This window comes from Ictidomys tridecemlineatus, chromosome 3 (assembly GCF_052094955.1).
Source record: "Ictidomys tridecemlineatus isolate mIctTri1 chromosome 3, mIctTri1.hap1, whole genome shotgun sequence".
NCBI classification, from domain to species: domain Eukaryota; kingdom Metazoa; phylum Chordata; class Mammalia; order Rodentia; family Sciuridae; genus Ictidomys; species Ictidomys tridecemlineatus.
This window is the reverse complement of record NC_135479.1, coordinates 4,317,080-4,336,914: the sequence shown is the minus strand read 5'-3', so window position 1 is coordinate 4,336,914 and position 19,835 is coordinate 4,317,080. Positions and strand designations below refer to the sequence as shown.

Sequence of the window (19,835 nt, the reverse complement as noted above, 5' to 3'; positions counted from 1 at the left end):
GCTAAGAGGAGTGGGTGTCTTCCATGGACCCACGGCTGTTGGCATCGCTGACGTAGTGCTCTGTGTGTCCAGAGCCTGGCACGGGCAAGCCTGCCACCCCAGAGTGAGCAAGTTCTTAGGTGGAGGGGGATGCAGGCACTGCTGTGATGGTCCTGCAGCTGGACGGGGGGTACCCTGGCCAGACATCTCCGGAAGACAGGGACACCCTTCTGAGGAGATCTATCCGGAAATGCTTTCTGGGGCCTGCGTCTTTCCAGGGAGGTTTTGAGAGGCTGGTGGGCAGTTTGCATCCGGAGGGAGAGGCCTTGCAGGGTGGTGGGCAGCCTGCTCTGCTGTTGGAGAACCTTGAGCCTCTGCTGTTGGAGAACCTCTGGCCCACTCCAGCGCCTCTGCTCGCTCCTGGGTTACTGGGGCTGTGGACGGCTCTTCTTGCTGGGGGACTCAGGATGCAGACAGTGGTGCTGAGCAGGGTTTGGAGCGTGGCTGCAGCTGCTGGAACTGGACAGCTAGGTCCTGGGTGATGGGAGGTCACCTGATCCCATAGGCTGGACAGCATGGTCACCACTAGAGATGGCCAGTCGTGCAGACTTGGAGAGCCTGCGGGGGTGGGGAGGGTTGTCTCTTGCATGCAGCAGATTCCCAGCCTCCTGGCAAAGCTGGAGGACCCCTCCTCCCATGTGGCTGACATTATGGGGTTCTCTCCCTGGAAGCTGGAGTCATGTGGGGTGCAGGGCTCCTCTCTGTCCATGGACAGATGGACCACATGCCTGTTTCTAGGGCCCAGTGCTGACAGCCGTGGGGGCAGGTACTAAGTGGCCGGACTCTGACTAGAACAGAGGCCTGTAGACGGAAAAGCAGGAACCCGGATCAGGAGGCACAGGGGCGCCAGAGCGTCCTTGGCCCCAGCCCTTTGCAAGTGCCAAACTGTGCATGGTGCAGAGTGGCCCTGAGCCGGGACAGACCCACCCTGGGCCAGTGGGGAGTGCAAGGGCTCTGAGGCCAAAGCTGGGGTGCTCCTTGGTCGCCTCAGGCCCATCTATCGCAGAGGCCTGGGGAGCCTGGGCCTGGGGTGGGGGCTGGGGAACTTGGTGCCAGCGCAGCGCATTGTGTGGAGTGGCACTTGCTCTGCCATGCTCATGGTGGGGGGCAGGGCCCCTGCCCTTGGGAGAGGCATCGCCCAGGGAAATACAAATGTGCAGGTGTGTGCTCACCTGTGGCAGCGGGGTCTCCCAGCCTGGTGACTTGGGGTCTCCATCCACTGCTCCAGATGTGCCGGGCCCTGTCATCTTGGTGGCAGGGGAACAGAGCTGCGGTCCCCTCCTTTCTCTACCTCCCACTTCTCGCATGCCTGGGAGCGGGGAAGGTCACCAGCGTTTGGGCCGGAGTCTTGTTACTGCCCATTATCTTTTGTGTCCACTCAGTGACCCACACTCTGGGCGGCTGGGATGGCCTGCTGCTCTAGGATTCTGGGTTGACCCCCAAACCCAGGACGGAGTCCTGGGCACTTGCCCCTGGCTTGGGGGCCTCCACGGCCAGCGTGGTGCGGGGCACGTGTTCTGCAAGCCAGGCCCTCAGGATGGGGTGGCGGGGTGGGCCAGGGGCCAGGCTGCTCTGCTGGAGACCTGTACTGGGTCGGGGCACCTCCTGACTCATCCCAGAACACCCAGCTTGGAAATAGTCCCCGGTGCTTTCTCTTGGCCCCCGAGGCGGGTGGCTAAGCAGTGGCTCTCTTTCCAAAGCCCTCTTGGTTTTTCCCAAATTTGGAGGATCTCTCAGCTGCTTGTGAGACGGAATGGTCCAGAATTCTCTGGAACCCAGTCCAAGAAGTCCAAGGACTTGTCATCCTTCCAGCCAGACAGACCCACCAGTTGGCCTCTGGACACCCCCAGGCGCCTGGAGGGCATTTCTGGGATCGGGCTGTTTAATCTGGTCTGGACAGAGCCCGGAGGCTCCGCTCAGACGGGACCAGCAGACCTTCTAGAAACTTCAAGTTTGTTGTCATTTTTGAAAGTGCTGCCAATGCCCAGACATTTAGATGGAGGGACCAGAGGATGACCTCGGTTTAGCGGGCACATAAACAGGGAGCCCCAGGCGCCCTACGCTCTGCTGGGGCTGGCGTAGGCGCTGTGGGGACCAGCGGCCAGCACCCTGGGAACTGGCCCTGGCGGTCAGGATGAGACCCCACTCCTCCCGCCTCTTTGAGCTTTTCTCTGTCTACCCTTGCCCCGCGGAACTCCTGGGTCTCTCTGCAGTCCCCCTTGGCGTCTCTGGCCTAAAGTCCAGGAACTCAGGGGACCTGGCCTTTGGGACAGTGAGACCTTGGAGGCCCTCGCTGCAGCCTTCCTGGCAGCATCGCCAGCCCCTGCCTGAGGTGGGCGCCTGGGGACGCCGTCTGGGTGGGGTGGCTCTTCAGCCTCAGTGGGGCAGCCAGCTGGCCTCTCCCTGTCCCCTTCCACGGTGCTTCTCCCCTGAGGGCCTGGAACTCTCTGGAACCCTTTGCGGCCTGCGTAAGGGTTTGTGGATTCCCGCTTTCTGGCCTCCTGGAGCCCAGCTGGGGGCTGTCCTTGCTGATGCCCTGAGGCAGGGTCTGGGAGAGACCCCCTGAGGATGGTGGGAGGAGCCCTCTCTCTGTCTCCAAGAGGTCAGTGGGTGGACCAGTCTCACTTTCCTGTGGCAGGAGGAGAGCGGCTGTCCCCGGCCCGGGGAGTCTGCTCAGATGGGCCTCCGTGCCAGCCCCTGTCCCCTGGCCCAGCCTGGAAGACGTGAGGTTTCTGGTTCTGCTGGTGATGGCTGGTCTGTGGGTTCCTAGCTTTCCGGGCCGGGTCTCGCCCCTTCCTGGGGCAGGAAGCCGGCTCTAAGCAGGCTATGCGCCCTACTTTCCACGTGGGTGGCCAGTTTCCCTGTGCGGGCAGGCCAGGCCCCTGCCCTGTGTCCCTTAGAGACTGATATTATCTGTAGTAAAGCGGACAAGTTTTCCTGGCTCCACACCAGGCCTGGAGGGGCCATGTTCTCTGCTGTCCCCTGCCTGCTGTCCCCTGGAAGGCCAGGAATGGCGTTCTCTGGAAGTCAGCTGGGGCTTGGTTTTTCCCTTTGGCTCCGCATGAAGTGCCGACTTCCCTTGCCGTCGCTCCACTTGACTCCCGTGCAGAACCCCGTGTGTGCCACACCCAGCACGGGTGACCCCCACGTGGACCTCCCCGCCCTGGGTCCTGCTCCCAGCTTGTCCAGGGGCCCCCTGTCCAGGGATTCAGGCTCTGCATCTCGCTCCTTTCCCGGAGGCCCAGGGAGCCTAGAGGAACGTGGGTGGTGCGGAGAGTTGGGTGGGCAGGGGTCCCTGGCTTAGGTTAACTCTGTGTCACCTGAGCGGGGGCGGGGGACTGGGGCAAGGACAGCTGCAGGTTGGCAGTGGGGAGCTCGGAGCGCTGGCCCCTCAGGAAGCCTTGGAAGAGCTACTCTGGTTTTTATTTCTGGACTAAAGAAGACCCTTGATCAAGGGTTGGGGGCTGGTGGTGGGAGGAGGGGCTTCGTTCACCCGGGGCGGCCCCTTCCCCTCCCTGCTGGGTGACTGTCCCCACCTTCCTTCCTGGCCCAGGGGAACCAAGTCTTGGGGCAGCTGGGGGACAGGATGGGGACCCTGGTGAGGCCAGGCTCCTGCGCACAGCTGTCAGGAGCCCCGGAGCCAGCTGTGGGTGGCTGTGGCCTCCCTCTCCTCTGGTGTTCTCTGACCCAAGTCCCAGCCCTTCAGCTGCTCCCCCGTGGCTCACAGGAGCCTGCCCTGGCCCAGCCCACCCTGGGCAATCAGAACCACTTCCTTTGGTTGAGCACCTACTTTAGCCCTCCAGAGAGCCCAGCACTGGACGCAGGCAGCCCAGGTCCATGCCCCCTGCCTGTAGCCGGTGTCACCTGCCGCTGTGGCCTTCCGCTGGCCCTGCCTGGTGCCGCCCTCCGCTGGCTTGTCTTTGCTGGCTCCTGCTTGCCCCTGTGGGGGACAGCCAGGCTCCCAGGCCTGGGGTCTGGTGGGTGGCGTCTGCCTCCGACGGAGAGACCCACGCGGGTGCTCGTAGGCTCCCTGCTCTCCGAGGGCCTCGTGGGCCCCGAGGGCAGCGTGTGGCTCAGCTCGGGCTTCACTCTTGTCCACGCTGCAATGTGGGGTGAGTCCTCAGCCTCTCTCTGCCTCGGTCCCCATCTGTCAAATGGGGACAGGAGTGCATCCCTGTCTGTGGGTGGTCCTGAGGGTCCAGGCGGCCTGGGTGAGGACTCGGTAGTGCCCGTCAGAGATTCCATGTGGCGAGTCCTTCTCAGGGGACAGTAAGGAGCAGGCCTGGCTCCTGCCCCAGGAGGGTGACCGTCAGCAGGGGGAGGGCCACGGCTCCTGCCGGGCTGCGGGCCAGGACCCGGGGCAGGGAGGTTCGCTGGGGGTGGCTGGGGTCTGCTCTGCCCCCGTGTGTCCTGTTGTGGGTGGGGGACACCAAGTGCGCGGAGCCAGGTTTCATCGTGAGTCTCCCGGGCCCTGCTGTGGGACTGGCTGTTTCTGAGGTGACACAGTTTTGGGACCCTGTGACCGGCACACCCCCTCTTTCCCAGCAGTGCGCGTCCTTCGGTCGGTGACTGCCCAGGGGGCTGAGCGGTGGTGGCTGAAGCTGGACATTGTCCTGGGGTGACTGGCAGGAAGGTGGGGGCAGGCTGGGGCTGCGGAGCAGAGCTGCTTCCGCTGAGTGTCGCGTGGGCTGCTTACAGGATTCCCAGAGCCGGGTGGTCTCCGTGAGGCAGGGAGCCCATGGGAGGGCGGGGTCCACACCTGGCTGCCCCCACCTCCAGCCTGGCTCGGCTAGAACCACCAGGAGTGGGGGGACCGAAGTCTTTTTTTTTTTTTGCGGTTTTGGGGAGGCAACCCAGGCCCTCGCCCATGGCAGGCAAGTGCCCCAGCCCATCCCAGCCCCAACAGTCTGCTTTTCACGAGCTCCTGAAATGATTGTGACCCCGGCTGTGAAGGTTGACCTGGATCCGGACTTCAGAGCTGCAGAGGAGTCCAGGGTGTGGGGTCCTAGCCTCACCGTGCCCCCTGGAGGGGGAGGATACTTGTCAGGGTGCCGATGGTTTCTGGGTGTGCGTTCGATCCGTCCCCCACCTTTGTTTTCTGCCTCGGCCTCCGATGCTTTTATAAGAAAAAAGCAACAAACGTTATTTTTAGAAGTTCATTGTCAGAAAAGTTACTCACCCAGACAAACCTCTCAGCTGGGCATGAGAGCTGAGGGGTGGGGGCCTGGACCGTGGAGAGCCAGGGTGCCCGAGACCCAGCTGGTTCTCTCCAGTTCCGGGTCGAGTTCTGGGTACCGTGATCCACCTTGGCTCCGTGGTGCAGGCTGTGGCCGGGCCTCTCTGGGCTCTGCTGCCCATGGCAGTTCTGTCCACAGGAATGTGGACTAGAGCCGGATCCGCCACCTTGACCCAGAAGGGTGAGCCTCTGGCCCTGCTGGTGCACTGCTGGCCAGACCCGTCCTGCTGTGCGCCATGTTTGGACCTGGTTGGTTCAGGATCAGGAGCGCACGGGAGCTGGTGTCGTGGTACCATGCCCAGGACAGAAGGGACCTTCAGCCCAGCTCTCCAGTCCTCTCCAGGAAGCAGAGGACAGAGAAGTCGTCTGCCTGGCTCCAGTGGAGCACAGGTGGCCTTGTGACTCCTCCACGCTATGCCCCATGGTGCCCCCGGTTCCAGCCAGTCCTCAGAGCTCCTGACTCTCCTGCTGGTGGAGGGAAGGGCCTGGCAGCCTGGGGGCTTCAGGGATGGGGCTTTGGAGGTGGTGATTGGCAGGCCTGGTGTCCCTGCTGCCGCAGGCACGTCACATCCTGGGGCTGAGGGTGCCTGGGTCAGCCGGAGGGCTCTCCGTACAGAGGGTGGAAGCTTGCTGTCCACTGCTCTTTCACAGGGCACAAGCACAATGAGGGGTCATCTGTGGATGGTGTGTGGCCTGGGACGGGCGCTTACCTGTCCATGGGAGCCGGGCAGGCAGGTAGCCAAGGCCTCCCTCCGTCCTGCCCCGCAGGCTGGCTCTGGGCCTTCCCTCTTGGAAAGAAAGCAAGTCCGAGGGAGGTCACTGAGCCGGGCCCCTCTGTGCTGCTGGGGACAGTGTCTTCTGCCTCAGGAGCATTTCCTCCACCCTCTGGTGGTGACAGCCGGGTGCTCAGAGGCTCAGAGAATAAACACAGAGAGAAGGGAGTGAACTGTTCGCCCCTCGGGTGGGGACCGGGTGTTGAGGGCCAGCAGAGGAGCAGAACCACTGTGTGAGATGTGGAAGGGTCTGGGGACAGCGGACCCACCTGCGAGGCTCCAGGGCGTGGTAGCTTTGGGCAAGGTTCAGCAGAGGGGACACGGGCACACCCCCCCGGGGCTCTGACGGGCAGCCCCCCAGCCTCGCCGGCTCTCGGCACCCCATCTTCCCTCGGGGTGTGCAGGGTCCCTCCAACCTCTGCTCCATCCTTTCTGTGTCTCCGTGTCTCCTGTCCTTAACAAGTGGAGGGACGCTTGTGACTGGGTTTGGAGCCCACCCAAACCCAGGATGGTCTCGTCTTGAGGTCCCTAAGCGCGTCTTCAAAGGCCCTGTTTCCCACTAAGGTCACTCAGGTGCCCATGGTAGGACTTGGACATGCATTTTAGGGCCACTGTTCCGTCTGTGGCAGCAGCTGATCTCGGGGGAGCAGAGTGTTCGGGGCTGGGGGAGCCCCGAGGCGGATTAGGAAATCTGGCCCCGACGTGCCACGTTGTGGGGCTTGGGTGACCACTGGCTGCCTGGCCTGCCTAACAGGGCCAGGTGGTCCTCCTCTCTCTGATCCTTTGATGGCTGCTGCCTGAGGTGGCGGCTGGTGCTGGTGGACCAAGGCCCTTCCCCCTGTCTACCTGCCCCCTGCAGAACCCTGCTTGGTCCAGGCCCAGGTCCCCGCTGCTCTCCCTGGGAGAGTGTGGGAATGGGGCTGGGCACTCGTTGTCTCTGTGGGCAGATTCCTGCCACGTCCAGCCTCTGCCACTGCGGGGACATCCAGCCTCTGCCACTGCGGGGGACGTCCAGCCTCTGCCACTGCGGGGACATCCAGCCTCTGCCACTGCGGGGACGTCCAGCCTCTGCCACTGCGGGGGACATCCAGCCTCTGCCACTGCGGGGGACATCCAGCCTCTGCCACTGCGGGGGTACGGTCCAGACTCCCCTCCCAGCTCTGCCACAGGCCCAGAGCTCTGCCTCCCCTGCAGGCAGACACCCTCCCCGGTCCCTGCGGCTGCTCCTCACCTCTGGGCTCCTCCTTCCGGGCAGTCCCGGGGAGTCCAGGCTTCCCGCCTGGCCCAGAGCTCACCTGCTCTTTGCGGGTGTCTTTGGATGGCTTTGTGGGGTTTCCCAGAGCTGTGAGGGGAGCCAGGAGGGTCTCAGCAGGAGGAACCCCTGGCCTTGCCCAGCCCCCACCCCCGGGCCGTTTGGCATGCCCAGGCTCTCCCTCCCTGGCAGCCCCTTCTGGACTCTTCTCAGTGTCCATCCGTGGCCTGTCCCACGCAGCCCTCCATCTCCTCCTTTGGGTTTCTGGGACCCTCTTCTTTGGCAACCCCCTCTAGTTTTTGAGGGTGGCAACCAAGCCCACCCAGCCCTCGAACTGTGACCGGTGAGGCTGGCTGGAAGGCGCAGGGCTGGGCGCTCACAGTTCTGTCCCCCTCCGCCGCGGCGTGGAGAGCCTGGGTCTGCTCACTGAGGGCTGGCCCTGCCCCTCCCCTGGCTCCCAGGCCGGCCGTCCTGGGCACTGCTCTGACCGGAGCCTGAACTCCGCTCCCCAGGGTCACCGTCCCCTGTAATTAGGTCGCAGCTCATACTGGCCTGGGCCTCCAGGCCACAACACAGAGCCATCTGGCCCTCGGTGCCCCTGGCTGGGTGATTGATGGAGGCCTCCACCTGGCCCGGGCCCCTGCTGTTAGGCCTTTTTTTCTTTTTTCCTTCATTTTTAAAGTGCTTTTAACATTTTCCCAGTAGCTGGTCAGGAGAAGAGGGAGGATGGCCTCCTTGCACATTAGGAGTGGCTGCCACCAGCCGTGACCAGTGACCAGGCTGGGAACAGAGGAGGAGGTCCAGCTTGGCCTGCACACTGGGCTGCGCACGGACCCCGCCTGGCGCTGTCCGGTGCTTGGGTGGAAAGGGGCCGAGGTCACCTTCCTCAGGGCCCGGGTCCTGGCTCCCTGGGCTGCAGAGGGGCCTGGGAAGTGGAAGCACTGGACTGCAGGGGGCTGGGAGGAGGACCGTGGCCGGACCCTGCTTGGGGCTCAGTTCTCTCTCCTCAGAGGACTGAGGGCCACAGGCAGGACCCTGGCCGGGTTTCTGGGCTGCCCGGAGGATGTGGGTGGATGAAAGCTCAGGAAACCTGCTCTCCCCTGGGACCTGGGACCTCGGTGGCCTCAGGACTCAGGCTGGAGTCCTGTGTTAGCCCTCCCTCTCTGAGGCTGGCCACACCCAGAGATCTTCACTTCTGCTCTGAGCTGCCCTCTCACCCAGCCGCCTCACCCGGAGCCAGGAAGTTCTTCGCCTTATCTACCCCACATCTGTCTTCTTGCTGCAGCTCCAGCCCACTTCCCTCCTCCCGATCCTGGGGAGATGGCTCGCAGCTGGCTTGAAAGGGGGAGGGCAGGACCCGTCCAGGCGTTGCAGCCAGTTGTTCCAGATGTGCTCACGTTCCCCAATCTGTAATTTAGGAGAGAAGAAAGGGAGCCCTGCTTCTTAGAGCCCTGTTTACCCTCAGCCTGGAATGACCCCGAGGCTGCCAGATGGGGGAAGGGACTTGCAGGATCAGGAGCTGGGCTTGACTGTCGGGCGGGGTCTGTCTAGGCTGAAGGCCCTTCTCAGTTGGGGAGTCCTACCTGCCACAGGGGGATGACCACGTGACTTATGGCCCCCTGGGACACCTAGGAGGAGCTGTGACCATGTCGGCAGGGTGGCCACTGCGAGCCGGGAACTTCCCAGGTAGGGGTCACACATGGACACCTTGATGTGGGGGAGGGTTGGTGGCACCCGGAGCCCAGGCAGCAGAAGGGACCCAGGGGACGGAGGCTCCTCCTGCCAGGTGGCACGGGTGTCCCTTCTAAGCACCGTTGGATCAGAGGCAAAGAGTGGCTTCAGGCTGAACCCAAGGCCAAGAGGCTGAGCTGGATGGGGAGGGCCATGTGGGCGTGAGGCCCGCCCCTTCCTATTTCACTGCTTTCCTGTGGGGCTGCCCCGGAACCAGGGCCTCACAGGCACGGCCACCGAGCTGCACCCTCGTCCCCTTTCTTCTTTTTATTTTGGACACCAGGGATTGAGCTCAGGCACTCAGCCCGGAGCCCCCTCGCAGCCCTATTCTGCATTTCATTTAGAGGCGGGGTCTCACCCGGCTGCTCAGCACCTCGCCGTTGCTGAGCCTGGCTTCGAACTTGCCACCCTCCCGTCTCAGCCTCCAGAGTCGCTGGGATTTTATGCTGGTGTCACTGAGCCGACCCCTTGTCCCCATTTTCTCTTGGTGCCCGGGAGCCCATGGCTGTGGAGCCCAGAGTCCGACATCAAGGTGTCTTGGCGGGGTCTGTCCTAGGGGCCTGGGGAACCCTCTCTCTTCCACGCCTCTGCAGCCCCCCGTACGTGAGAGGGGTTCCCCGCTGATCCCCGCGTCTCCGCCTCAGATTCTCACCTTAATGGCACCTCGAGATCCTTTTCCAGCTAAGGTCACACTCCCAGGCCCCAGGAGTTAGCCCTGGGTGTCTCAGGGGCGGGACACGATTCCTCCCACTTCTGGCAAACCCAGGGTGGAGTCCCCTGTCCTTCAGACACTGTAGCAGATTTTGGAGGCAGTTGTAAGGGAATCTGCTGGAACTCCTGGTCCATCCTGGGTGGAGGAGGTGGTGTGGCCAGGCTGGGGAGGTGCTGTCCAGCCTGAGTCCTTGTTTCCCAGGTCATTAGAGTTTTATTCCAGGGACAAGTGACCATAATGAAGGGGTGGGGGTGTAGCTCAGGTAGAGCCCTTGCCCAGCATGCCCAAGGCCCAGTACTCCAAAAAAAAGCCAGAGATCTTATGTCTCAAGAGCAGTGTTGACCACAGCGGCCACTGGGCTGTCCACCTGTTTGTGTCCTGCCTTCAGGGACCCAGAGTTTCTGAGCCCAGTTTTTGGAAGGAAAGCTGGGGACCACCACGCCCCCCAGGCAGGCGGAGCTGAGGGGAGGGTCCCTTGCGCCGTGGGGGGGAAGGGAGCTGGCTTGTTTATTTCTTTTGGCCTCATCTGGGAGATCCAGCCGCAGGCACGTGACGTGGTGGACCTGCTTGTTCTCACATCGTCATTCCAGAGCCGCCAGGCCTCCCGGGTGGGGGCTGTGACAGGCAGGAAGGACTCCATGTCTTCCTGGCCCAAGGGTGCTGACCACAGAGAGGAAGAAGCCTCCTTCTAAAGTCCTTGGAGTAAATCAGAGAAGTGGACAGTACAGCCAGGGCTGAACGGCCTTCCCTGGTTCCTCTCCAGGAGCTGGACCCTCCTGGCAGAATCAGGGTTCGCCGTGACGCTACCTGTGCCCCTCCTAGGAGCAGATGGAGATGTCCGGGGGACACAGGCGGGGACCTCTGTGCCATCGTCCTGGCCTGAAGGCAGGCGTGGTCTGGTGAGAGGCAGGGAGCAGGGGTTCGTGGACCATGACCTCTGGTCTCCCCAGGTCCGATGTGCAGATAGGCCCAGGGTGCCCGAGCCCCGGGCCGCCATGCTGGCCTCCTGGTCCAGAGCCGGAGCCCCTTGCAGAATGGGTTGGCACTGGAGATGGCCACTTCTGGCCTCTGATGGCCCTGCCAAGCCTGGCTTTGGGGACGGCAAGGAGGGGGGCAGAGTGGGGATCCTGAGCTGTGGGTGCCGCCACCCTTGTTCTCCTTTACACCTCAGCAGGTTTGAGGTGTCGCTGGGACTCTTGGAGGAGGGAGCACCTCCGGTATGTGGGCTTGGCCCCCTGTCCTGCTCTGGTTACACAGTGTGACCCTCCCCGGGAGCCCAGGGTGTTTACTGCCCTCCCAAGCGGGCTCCACGGTGGCCAGCTTCAAGCCCTTCCTTGGGCTGTCCTGCTTCCTGAGCACCCCCCAGCACCCCATCTGCCTCCCCCTCTCTGTCTGCGGAGGCCTCCCTCCCTCCACCTGCCCGGCATCCACATTCCTCCTCCACCCAGCCGCCCAGGCCTCCTGGCGCAGATTGTGAGACCGCGGTCCAAGCGGGAGGTGACCCCTGGGATCCCCGTGTGGGGATGAGAAGGGAGCACAGTGGAGCCCTGTGGGCAGCTGAGCTCAGCCCCCCTGGGGCCCAGGGCTGTCCCACCTGCGTGGGGGAGGGAGCTGGGTGCTGAGGGTCCCATCTGGGGCCAGGGCCCAGTGTTAAGTCCTTCCTGCCTTCTGCAGGGGTGGGCACCAGGCGGGTGCCAGGGAAGGCCCTGTGCAGAGAAGCAGAGTCAGGCCAGGTGAGGCCGGGTGGGTGTGGCCTCAGCCGCCCTGGTGGTGCACGCGTCAGCGTGCATGGCCTCCCGTGGCTCACGCTCAGCAGACGGCACTTGTGCCAGCCCAGCCATACTGCTGTGGGCCGCTCCGGCGCCCGTGCTCTCTTGCCCTGATAACCCGGATAGCACGTGACGTGACGCAGATGCCCGGACCTGCCTCTGCCCCCCGTCTCACTGCCCACGTCCCCTGACACCCAAACCTCCAGACCAGGTCTTGGTTTTTGGGCTCATCCCTTCTTTGAAGTTCAGGCCACATGCTGAGGTGCTTCTTGGCCTTCGCTGCCTGTGGCTTTGCATCGATCGCCCAGGAGCTCGGGCAAGGGGGAGCAGGGGAGCCTCACAGTCAGGCAGCAAAGGCCGAGGCCCTGCCCGTTGCCCACCACCCTTGCAGGGCAGAGGTCAACTGAGGCTGCGGCCGTGTGCCCAGGACCTCCCTCCACATGCTTTAGCTGTGGGTGGGGTCCCTGTGGGCCAGGACAGCACACTGGGCCTTGTCTCCTGCTCCTGCTCTATGTCCTGGGGTCTCTGGTCAGGCCCTGGCTCCTGGGCAGCCAGTGTCTTCAGGGACAGACCTGCTGCGCTGCAGCAGGGGACTCTGACCAAGGCGGGTGTCCCAGAGCCTAGGGCAGAATTCCCGCTGCTCCCTCCTGTCTCTCCGCCCACCCCCTCCCGGGCACCGGGTTTCTTTTGACCTTGGGCTGTAGCATTTCTGTACAGGACATCTGTCCCGGGCTGGGCAGGGCTTCCTGGCTCTCCTGATGCTGCCTCCCCCGACCAGGCCCATCTGTGCACCAGGAAGTGCTCGATCAGGTTTCAGGAGCCTTGCAGCCTGCGGTCAGAGCAGGGCCTTCACAATGGCCCCTTGTGCAGGGCGCATTCCTCCCCCAACAGGCCCAGATCCAGGCCGCTCCTGATTCGGCCCCCCACGGGCACAGGCGGCAGGGTTTGCATCTGGAGGGAGGCCACTCTGGCCTCTTTGTGGAGCAGCTGAGGCTGTAGGTGCTTGATGGACAGGAGAGGGTGGCCCTGTGCCCAGCCTGGGAAAGAAGCCGGCCTGGAGATGCTCTCCTGGGAGGGGTCGTGGGCTGGCGCGCAGAGTCATGCCCACCCTCCAGCTTGTCTGCCGCAAGGTGCGTGTCTTAGAGTGCCCGTGTCGAGCCCTGGAAATCTGCAGTGAGTGCGTTTATCATTGGCCTATCAGAGGGAGGCAGGGGGTCTAATGACACCCACCGTGGTTCTGTCTGGAGCCGGTCCTTCTCCGCGAGGGTGAGTGTGTGCGTGCGTGCGTGCGTGCGTGTGAACTGCACGCGTGTGTGACGGGGGATTAGGATCTTGGTAGACGTCTTGCGTCCTGCTATTTTTATTTAATATCCTCAGCGTTTCTCATCTTCTGAAGCGTGATTTTGATGACTCTGGGACTTCAGCACATGGGTTTAGAAAGATCTGCATGAATCTGAATCATTTCCAGTTTTTGTTTGCAGTGGTAGTGCTGATGCAGATGGCCTAGTGCATAAATCTTTCCGTACTTCTGATGGTTTCCTTGGGTTAGATTCCCAGAAGTGGGCCAAAGACAGGATCCATCTTCAGGGTCTTGCTGCAAGTTGGGGAGGGTGGAGGCCGGGAACATTTGAGCTGGCTTTGGAGGGCCGAGAATCCGTAGAGGCCGTGAAGGTGGGTGGAAGGGAGCCTTCCCTCTCCGTCTTACCTCCCAGCGGCAGGGACTATAATCCCAGCGACTCAGGAGGCTGAGGCAGGAGGCTCACCCTTCAAGGCCAGCCAGGCCCATGTTTACCTGATACTGTGTACCAGTGGACGTCTGTGATGTCCAGTGGGGCGTCTCCTGCTCCCTGTGTAGCATCAACTCCTAGCAGACAGAAGAGGAAGTGATGTGCGGTCATGGGGTCTGAGATCTGCAAAGGAAGGAGCTGGTGGAAACCCTTGCTGGCATCCGGGGAGGGGGGACACATCTGGTGACCTGTTGGGGGGGGTCCCGGGGTGGGGGCTTCTCTAGGGCACGTTCACGTAGGCAGAAGGGGGTAGCTCTGCCTGTGGGTGTAGGACCTAGGGGTGATTTTAGGACCCTGACAGGGCAGAGGTGCCCGAGGACCCGTGGCCAGCTGTCTCCTGATTTCTCGTGGCTGGGTGCTCTCCATGAGTCCTCCGTGGGGGGCCGTGGCACACGGGCGTCCCTGCCTTAGACAGAAATCTGGTCTCCTTGCCAAATGTCCCACTGTGAATCTAGGGCAGGGCTGCCCTCCCCAGGGACCCTCCGCCATCTGGGGCCTTGGTGACTCTGGGAGGGAGGGGAGGCAGCCCTGTGGGGCCCTGCTGCGTGTGGGGGGCAGGGCTGGGGCTGGTGGAGACGCTGGGAGGGCCTGTGCCCGCAGTGGGGCCTGTGTCTGTGTCCTGTGGCCACCGGAACTAATCACTGGAAACCGGGCAGCTTCACGGGGCCCAGAAGGCTGAGTCCCAGGAGTCGGTCGGGCCTTGCTCCCTCCCAGCAGCCCAGGGTAGGGGACCCTCGTGTCCCTCAGCTTGGGCTGTGTCCTCCAGTCTCTGCCTTGGTCTTTACGTGGCCTCCTCCTCTGGGCCTCTGGCTCTGAAATCTCCCTCTGCCTTTTTATTAAAAGGACACTTGTTTGGTGTCCCTCGTCAATTCTCATTCTCAGGATCCTTAACTTGATTCCATCCCAAAGAGCTTTTCCAAATAAGTCCCCTCCTTCCCAGTTCTGAGGTTGGCATCGGGCATGACTTTTATGTCTTTCAATTTTTTATTTGGAAACAAGGTCTTGCTAAGCCGCTTAAGGCTTTGCCAAGTTGCTGAGGCTGGTCTCTAACTTTGATCTTCCCGCCTCAGCCTCCCGATCTGCTGGGATTACAGGTGTGCACCACGTCACCTGGTGGACACGTCTCTTTTGAAGACATCCAAGCCCTTAAGGAACCTTAGAGGAAAGTGGGGTCTCAGGTTGAAAAAAGAAGACTGTTGTTGCACCCGGTGTGGTGATGCACGTCTGTCATCCCGGCGGGTCAGGAGGCTGAGGCAGGAGGATTTCAACTTAGAAGACAGCCTCAGCAACTTAGTGAGGCCCCGAGCAACTCGGTGAGACCCTGTCTCTCAATAAAATACAAAAAAGGGCTGGGGATGTGGCTCAGTAGTAAATGCCCCTGGATTCCATCCCCAGTACCAAAAAAAAAAAAAAATGAAAGAAAGGAAAAAAAGACTGTTCCTTCTCTGTTCCCAAGGCCTGTCTGAGGCTGCTTCTGGGCTCTCTGCCCAAGTTCAGCACTCGTGTTTCAGCCGGTGGTGAGTTCCACAGAAGTCCCGAGCTCCCGGAAGGGCTGGGAGTAGGCTGTGTCCAGCTCTGCTCCCAGAGCGCCCACACACCCTCCCTGAAGCCACTGGTGTGGGAGGGAGGGGTGTGGACCACGTGGGCACCAGGCAGGTTGGGAGGAGGCCACAGTGAGCCTGGTTCAGGAGGAGGAGGAGGAGGAGGAGGAGGAGGAGGAGGGGGAGGGGTGCTGGTTGTGGGCTGGCCTGGCCCGGCTCGCCCCTCTATTCAGGTGTGGCCTTCTGAGACAGACAGGAGGGCCTCCGGGAGCAGGGAGGGTTGGGAGTGGTTGGAACACGGTTTCCTTGGGGAAGGGGTCACCCCCCAGCACGGAGGGGCTTCTCCTCCTGCTGCTCCTTATAGCTGCTCCTAGAGTGCGGTGATCTGTGTCACTGCGGCCATCAAGGATAACTCAGCCAGCATGGTGGCACAGGCCTGGGATGCCCGCCACTCAGGAGGCTGAGGATCTCAAGTTCAAGGCCAGCCTGGGCAGCTTACGTCGACCCTGTCCCAAGACAAAAAGGGCTGGGGGTGTAGCTCAGAGGCGGCGAGCTCCTGGGCTCAGCTCCCCCTGGGTCCTGCTGGTCACCATCCTGATGGCAGGGCGGCTCCCCCTGCGAGGACCCGGTGATGCAGGGTAGTGGACTCCCGGCAGATAACAGCCAGGCCACGAGCACAGAGGTCACTAGGGTGTGCCCGAGGACGGCGGTGACCTGAGCCTTGAAGGGACGCAGCACAGAAAGTGAGGGCAGCTGGGACTGGCAGGAGGCCGCTGACCCAGACGAGCAGCGTGGACAGGGTGTGTGTGCAGGGGCGGCCCTGGCCAGGTCACCGCATGATACTCCACCCGCGATGCTGTGCGGTGGGTGCCTCCAGGTGGGCCCCCAGGGAGGGGCTCTCCAGATGGGGGCACAGACTCACCGGGACTCCGAGGGCAGGCTCTGCTTCCTCCCTGGGGCAAGCCTGGTCACGGTCTCCCCTCACCCAGTGTCTGCTGGCCGCGAGGAACAGGGGGCCCATAGCACAGGGGCCCCATCCGGGGCAGTTGGGACCACGCACTGGAGGCTGGGGGTAGACCAGGTGACCTCAGGCGACTCAGGGGAGTACACGGGGTGCAGTTCCGAGCCTTGGCCTTCCTGGCTGGGTGACCTTCACCCCAGCCCATCATGCAGTGTGCACGCAGGGTGAATCCCCTGCTGGCCCAGTGGCAGGGAGAGCTGCACCAGGTTGGAATCTGGAGCTGGCACCCCCTGGCTCAGGACCCTGCGCCCAGTGGCCACATTATCACGGAGGCCACTGGCTGGGCCTGTGAGCAGCTGAGGTTTGTGGGTGTGATCTTGTTGGGCTGCGCTGCACCTTGTTCTCACCGTTTATTTACTTTGCAGTGCTGGGGACGGAACCCAGGCTCTTGCCCATGCTAGGCAGGTCCCCCACCACTGAGCCCCAGCCCCAGCCCCAAGCCTCGAACTGTGATCCTCCTGCCTCAGCCCCCCAAGTAGCTGGGATCAGCTGCCATGTGCACCTCCGTGTCTGGCGGCAGTGTGATCTTTCAAAGGGCTTGTTTTGCTTCGGCCGGCATTGAAGGATCAGGAGGTATCATATAGAAGTGCAGAAGCTCTGGCCACCCTGGGCCCCTGTTCCTGCAGGGCAGAGATGGCTATTAGCACCTGTCACTACCTGGTCACACCTGCCACTCAGCTGACAAGTGAGGGAGGGATGCCCAGGGCTAACGGTCCTCATGTGAGTGTCGTGTCTGGGAAGCTGGAAGGCTCCAAGGTCAGGCTTCAGAGCCGGGGCCGCCTCTGCCTCCCACCTCCCTGCCACCCGCTCCCTGCCCCCTGCCTCTCCAGCGCCCACCAGCCCCTGGTCTTCCGAAGGAGGTGCTGGCCCTGCAGACACAGGAACTCTTCTGTGTTTGGAGGCAAGAAGGCCGAAAGGTCTTGCCGAGCTGTCGCTGAGTGCGGGGACCGGCTGTCGGCCCTTTTCTCTGTCGGGAGGGGAGGAGGCTGGGGTCCCGTGAAGTCCTGGGCTCTGGGGGCTGGGGGGCAGAGGAGGGTGGGGAGAGGCTGGGTCGCTGGGGGAAGGAGCTGGGGAGGGCTCCTGCCACGTGGGCCTCTCCCTGCTGGCCGTAACCAGGCAGCTGGTTCTCATTTGGTGGGAGGCTGCAGGGTGGGGGAGGGCAGCTTTGCAGGCACCACCCGCTGCCTTGAGGGAGCGGACCCGGTGGAGGGGGCGGGAGAGCCGGGTGCTGGGCTTCAGGGTGGGGTCAATGGTCCGCGTCCCCCAGGGACAGACGTACGGGATGGGGAACGTGTGGGGGAGGGAGAGGACTGAGGAGCTGGCCAGCGTGGACCCGGCTGGGGAACTGGACAAGCAAGAGGGAGACAGGGCCGACCAGCAGCCTGGCTCTGCCACTTGCTCTCCACGCCATCGGCCCGTGGCGGAGGTGCCCCCTGCCTCGGTTTCCCTGTCTGTGTCAGGGGGAGAATGTTCTCTCCGTCACGGGTTGTCGGGGGCCGTAGGTGTGCCTGGGCCGGTGAGCCCAGTGCTGGGTAGAAGTCGCGGCGTCCACCGTTGTCCACGGGGTCTTCGTGTCCTGTCCTGATTCGGAGCCGTTCTGGTTGCAGTTTGGTCCCGGGGACGCGTCCTCCTCTGGCCGCGGGAGTGTTTGCTGGTGGTGTCTGAGTGCCTGCTGTGGGGGGGCGAGGGGGAGCCAGGAAGCCACACCTAAAGAAGTCCAGGCCCCCGCGAGCCGGAACGTTCCGTAGGTGGGCCTGGAGGAAGAGGCCCCCATGCCCTGGCCTTGGCGGGGCAGTGTCCACCCTGCTCCTTTGTCTTTGTCCCCTGAACTCTTGATTGCTGGTGCCCTGGGAGACCTCTGGGAGGGGCCTGTCCTTTCTCTTAGTCCCCTCTGGTCCAGCCACCTTACCTTCCTGGACGCACGCCCTTGCCTAGCGTCCCCTGCGGCCACTCACCACGTCCTCCTCTGTCTTTCAGCCTTGAAGAGGTCCTTCGAGGTCGAGGAGGCCGAGCCACCCAACTCCACCCCGCCCCGGCGGGTCCAGACGCCCCTGCTCCGGGCCACTGTGGCCAGCTCCACCCAGAAGTTCCAGGACCTGGGTGTGAAGAACTCAGAGCCCTCCGCCCGCCATGTAGACCCCCTGGGCCAGCGCTCGCCCAAGCCTGCCCTGCGGAGGGTGGAGCTCGCGGGGTCCAAGGTGCCTGAACCCGTGTCCCGCCGCACGGAGCTCTCCATCGACATCTCGTCCAAGCAGGTGGAGAGCGCGGCCACCCCTGGGCCGGCCCGGTTCGGGCTCAAGAGGGCCGAGGCGCTGGGCCACAAGACCCCAGACCCGACCCCTCGGAGGACGGAGGTCACCATCGTCAAGCCCCCGGAGCCAGCCCACCGCAGGATGGAGGCCCCTGCCTCCAAGACCCCCGAGGTGCCTGCCAGCCCTGCCGTCGACACAGCCCCCAAGAGGGTGGAGATCCAGGTGCCCAAGCCGGCCGAGGCGCCCGCCTGTCCCCTCCCACCCCAGACCCTGGAGAATTCAGAGCCTGCCCTGACGTCCCAGCTGCAGAGCAGGCTGGAGCCCAAGCCCCCGCTGGCCGAGGCCCTGCCCAGGAGCCCGGAGGGTGAGTGTCTGGGGCTGGGTCCTCCAGCCTGTGCAGGAGGGGAGGGGCGTGCCGTGGGGTCTCTGGGGGAGCCGCCCATGTGGGGGAGATGCTCTGTGGAGATGGAGGAGCTGGACACGCCGGGCAGCGTCCCAGCGCTCGGGCGGTGCCTGGCTGCCTGACCCCTGGGACCGCCCCAAGATGGTGAGGACTTGGACTCTGGAAACAGTCGTGGGTTACGAGGGAACCCCTCGTGGGTCCCCCGGGCTGTGGCAGGACTCTGTGCCGTGATCCGGGGGCCGGAGGTTTGGAGAAGAGTGGTCAGTGCAGGACGGGGCGGGGTTGAGCCCCTGGCTGCTGGGAGAGGTCCTGCCAACGGGGACCACGGGGCCTGGAAGTGCCCGGCAGGGCTGAGGCCCAGTGGGGAGGCAGGCTCCCTTGTCCTCCTGGGCTGCTGGGGGCCCTCTCCTGCTGACTCTGTGCCTTGGCCTCCCTCCCTCCCCTCCTCCTCCCTGGGGAGGGGCGGCCGTGGCCAGCAGCCAGGAGAGCAAGCACCTTGGCCACTGCCTGCTGGGGAAATGGCCCAGGCCCCTGGGCAGAGTCCCTGGACCCAGGGCGCTGTGGGACCTGCACCCACCTTCGTCTGGGGGTGCTCTCTCTGTGGTCCTCTCAGAGCAGCCACGGGGAGACGGGCCAGGCCTGCGGGGGCGTGCTGGGCCGACGGCACTGTGGTCCTCACAAGTGTGCCTGTCCCAACTCGGCCCTTCCCGGGCTCCCAGTGAAGGGGTGCTGGGTCATGGGCCCCTCAAAGCTGAGTGTGGGGCGCAGGACTCGGAACTCGCCCGTGTCCCATGCTGTTCTTCGGTTGGACAACCCGAGCAGGCTGCCGGGATCACAGGCGTGAGCCAGCACCTGGCTTTTCGTAATTTTTAACTGTGGTGAACGCAGCAGCGTAAAACCAACTGTTTCAGCCGCTTTTAGGCTGTTGTCCCGGCTTCTCCATCACTTTACATCTCTGTCTCCTTCAAACCCCTCCCACCCCCTCTCTGCTCCCCGAGGCCCTCCTGTCTGTCTCAGGAGTCGGGTGGCCCACAGGGCCGTGTCTCTCTGGAAGTGCATCTCACCGTACTGGTCTTTTTGTGGCTGGCTTATTTCACTCAGTGTGATGTCCTCGAGGGTCACCGGGTCACAATCTCCTTCCTTATCAGGGCTGAGTACTACTCCGTGCATGTATATGCTGCATTTTGTTCCGTTTCCCCGGGCCTCTGGGTAATGCTGCTGTGAGCCTGGGTGCCCTGCAGCCCTTTTGGTACCTGCTTTCGGTTCTCCTTGGTTTTCCTTCTGGAATGAGGACCTCCCCAGGGTCAGGGTGGGGAAGG

General features: G+C 63.3%; 1 protein-coding gene and 1 long non-coding RNA gene across 9 annotated transcripts in view; one reads left to right on the top strand and one right to left on the bottom strand.

The window, feature by feature from the left end:
- Septin9 (septin 9) overlaps positions 1–19,835 on the top strand; it is a 140,069-nt gene that overhangs the window by 58,462 nt on the left and 61,772 nt on the right. For 6 of the 8 annotated variants that reach the window (XM_078041577.1, XM_078041583.1, XM_078041581.1 and 3 more), the window contains one exon: positions 17,839–18,477. In XM_078041577.1, the coding sequence (XP_077897703.1) occupies positions 17,839–18,477 (639 nt within the window). Of the gene's footprint in view, positions 1–12,332; positions 12,686–17,838; positions 18,478–19,835 lie in introns of those variants that run through there. The other 2 variants (XM_078041575.1, XM_078041578.1) reach the window with 2 other exon arrangements.
- On the bottom strand, positions 3,441–8,878 carry LOC144375953 (uncharacterized). Its single transcript, XR_013435876.1, has 2 exons — positions 5,986–8,878; positions 3,441–5,155 (listed from the first exon to the last, which is right to left on the bottom strand). It is a non-coding gene; the product is annotated as an uncharacterized LOC144375953 (long non-coding RNA).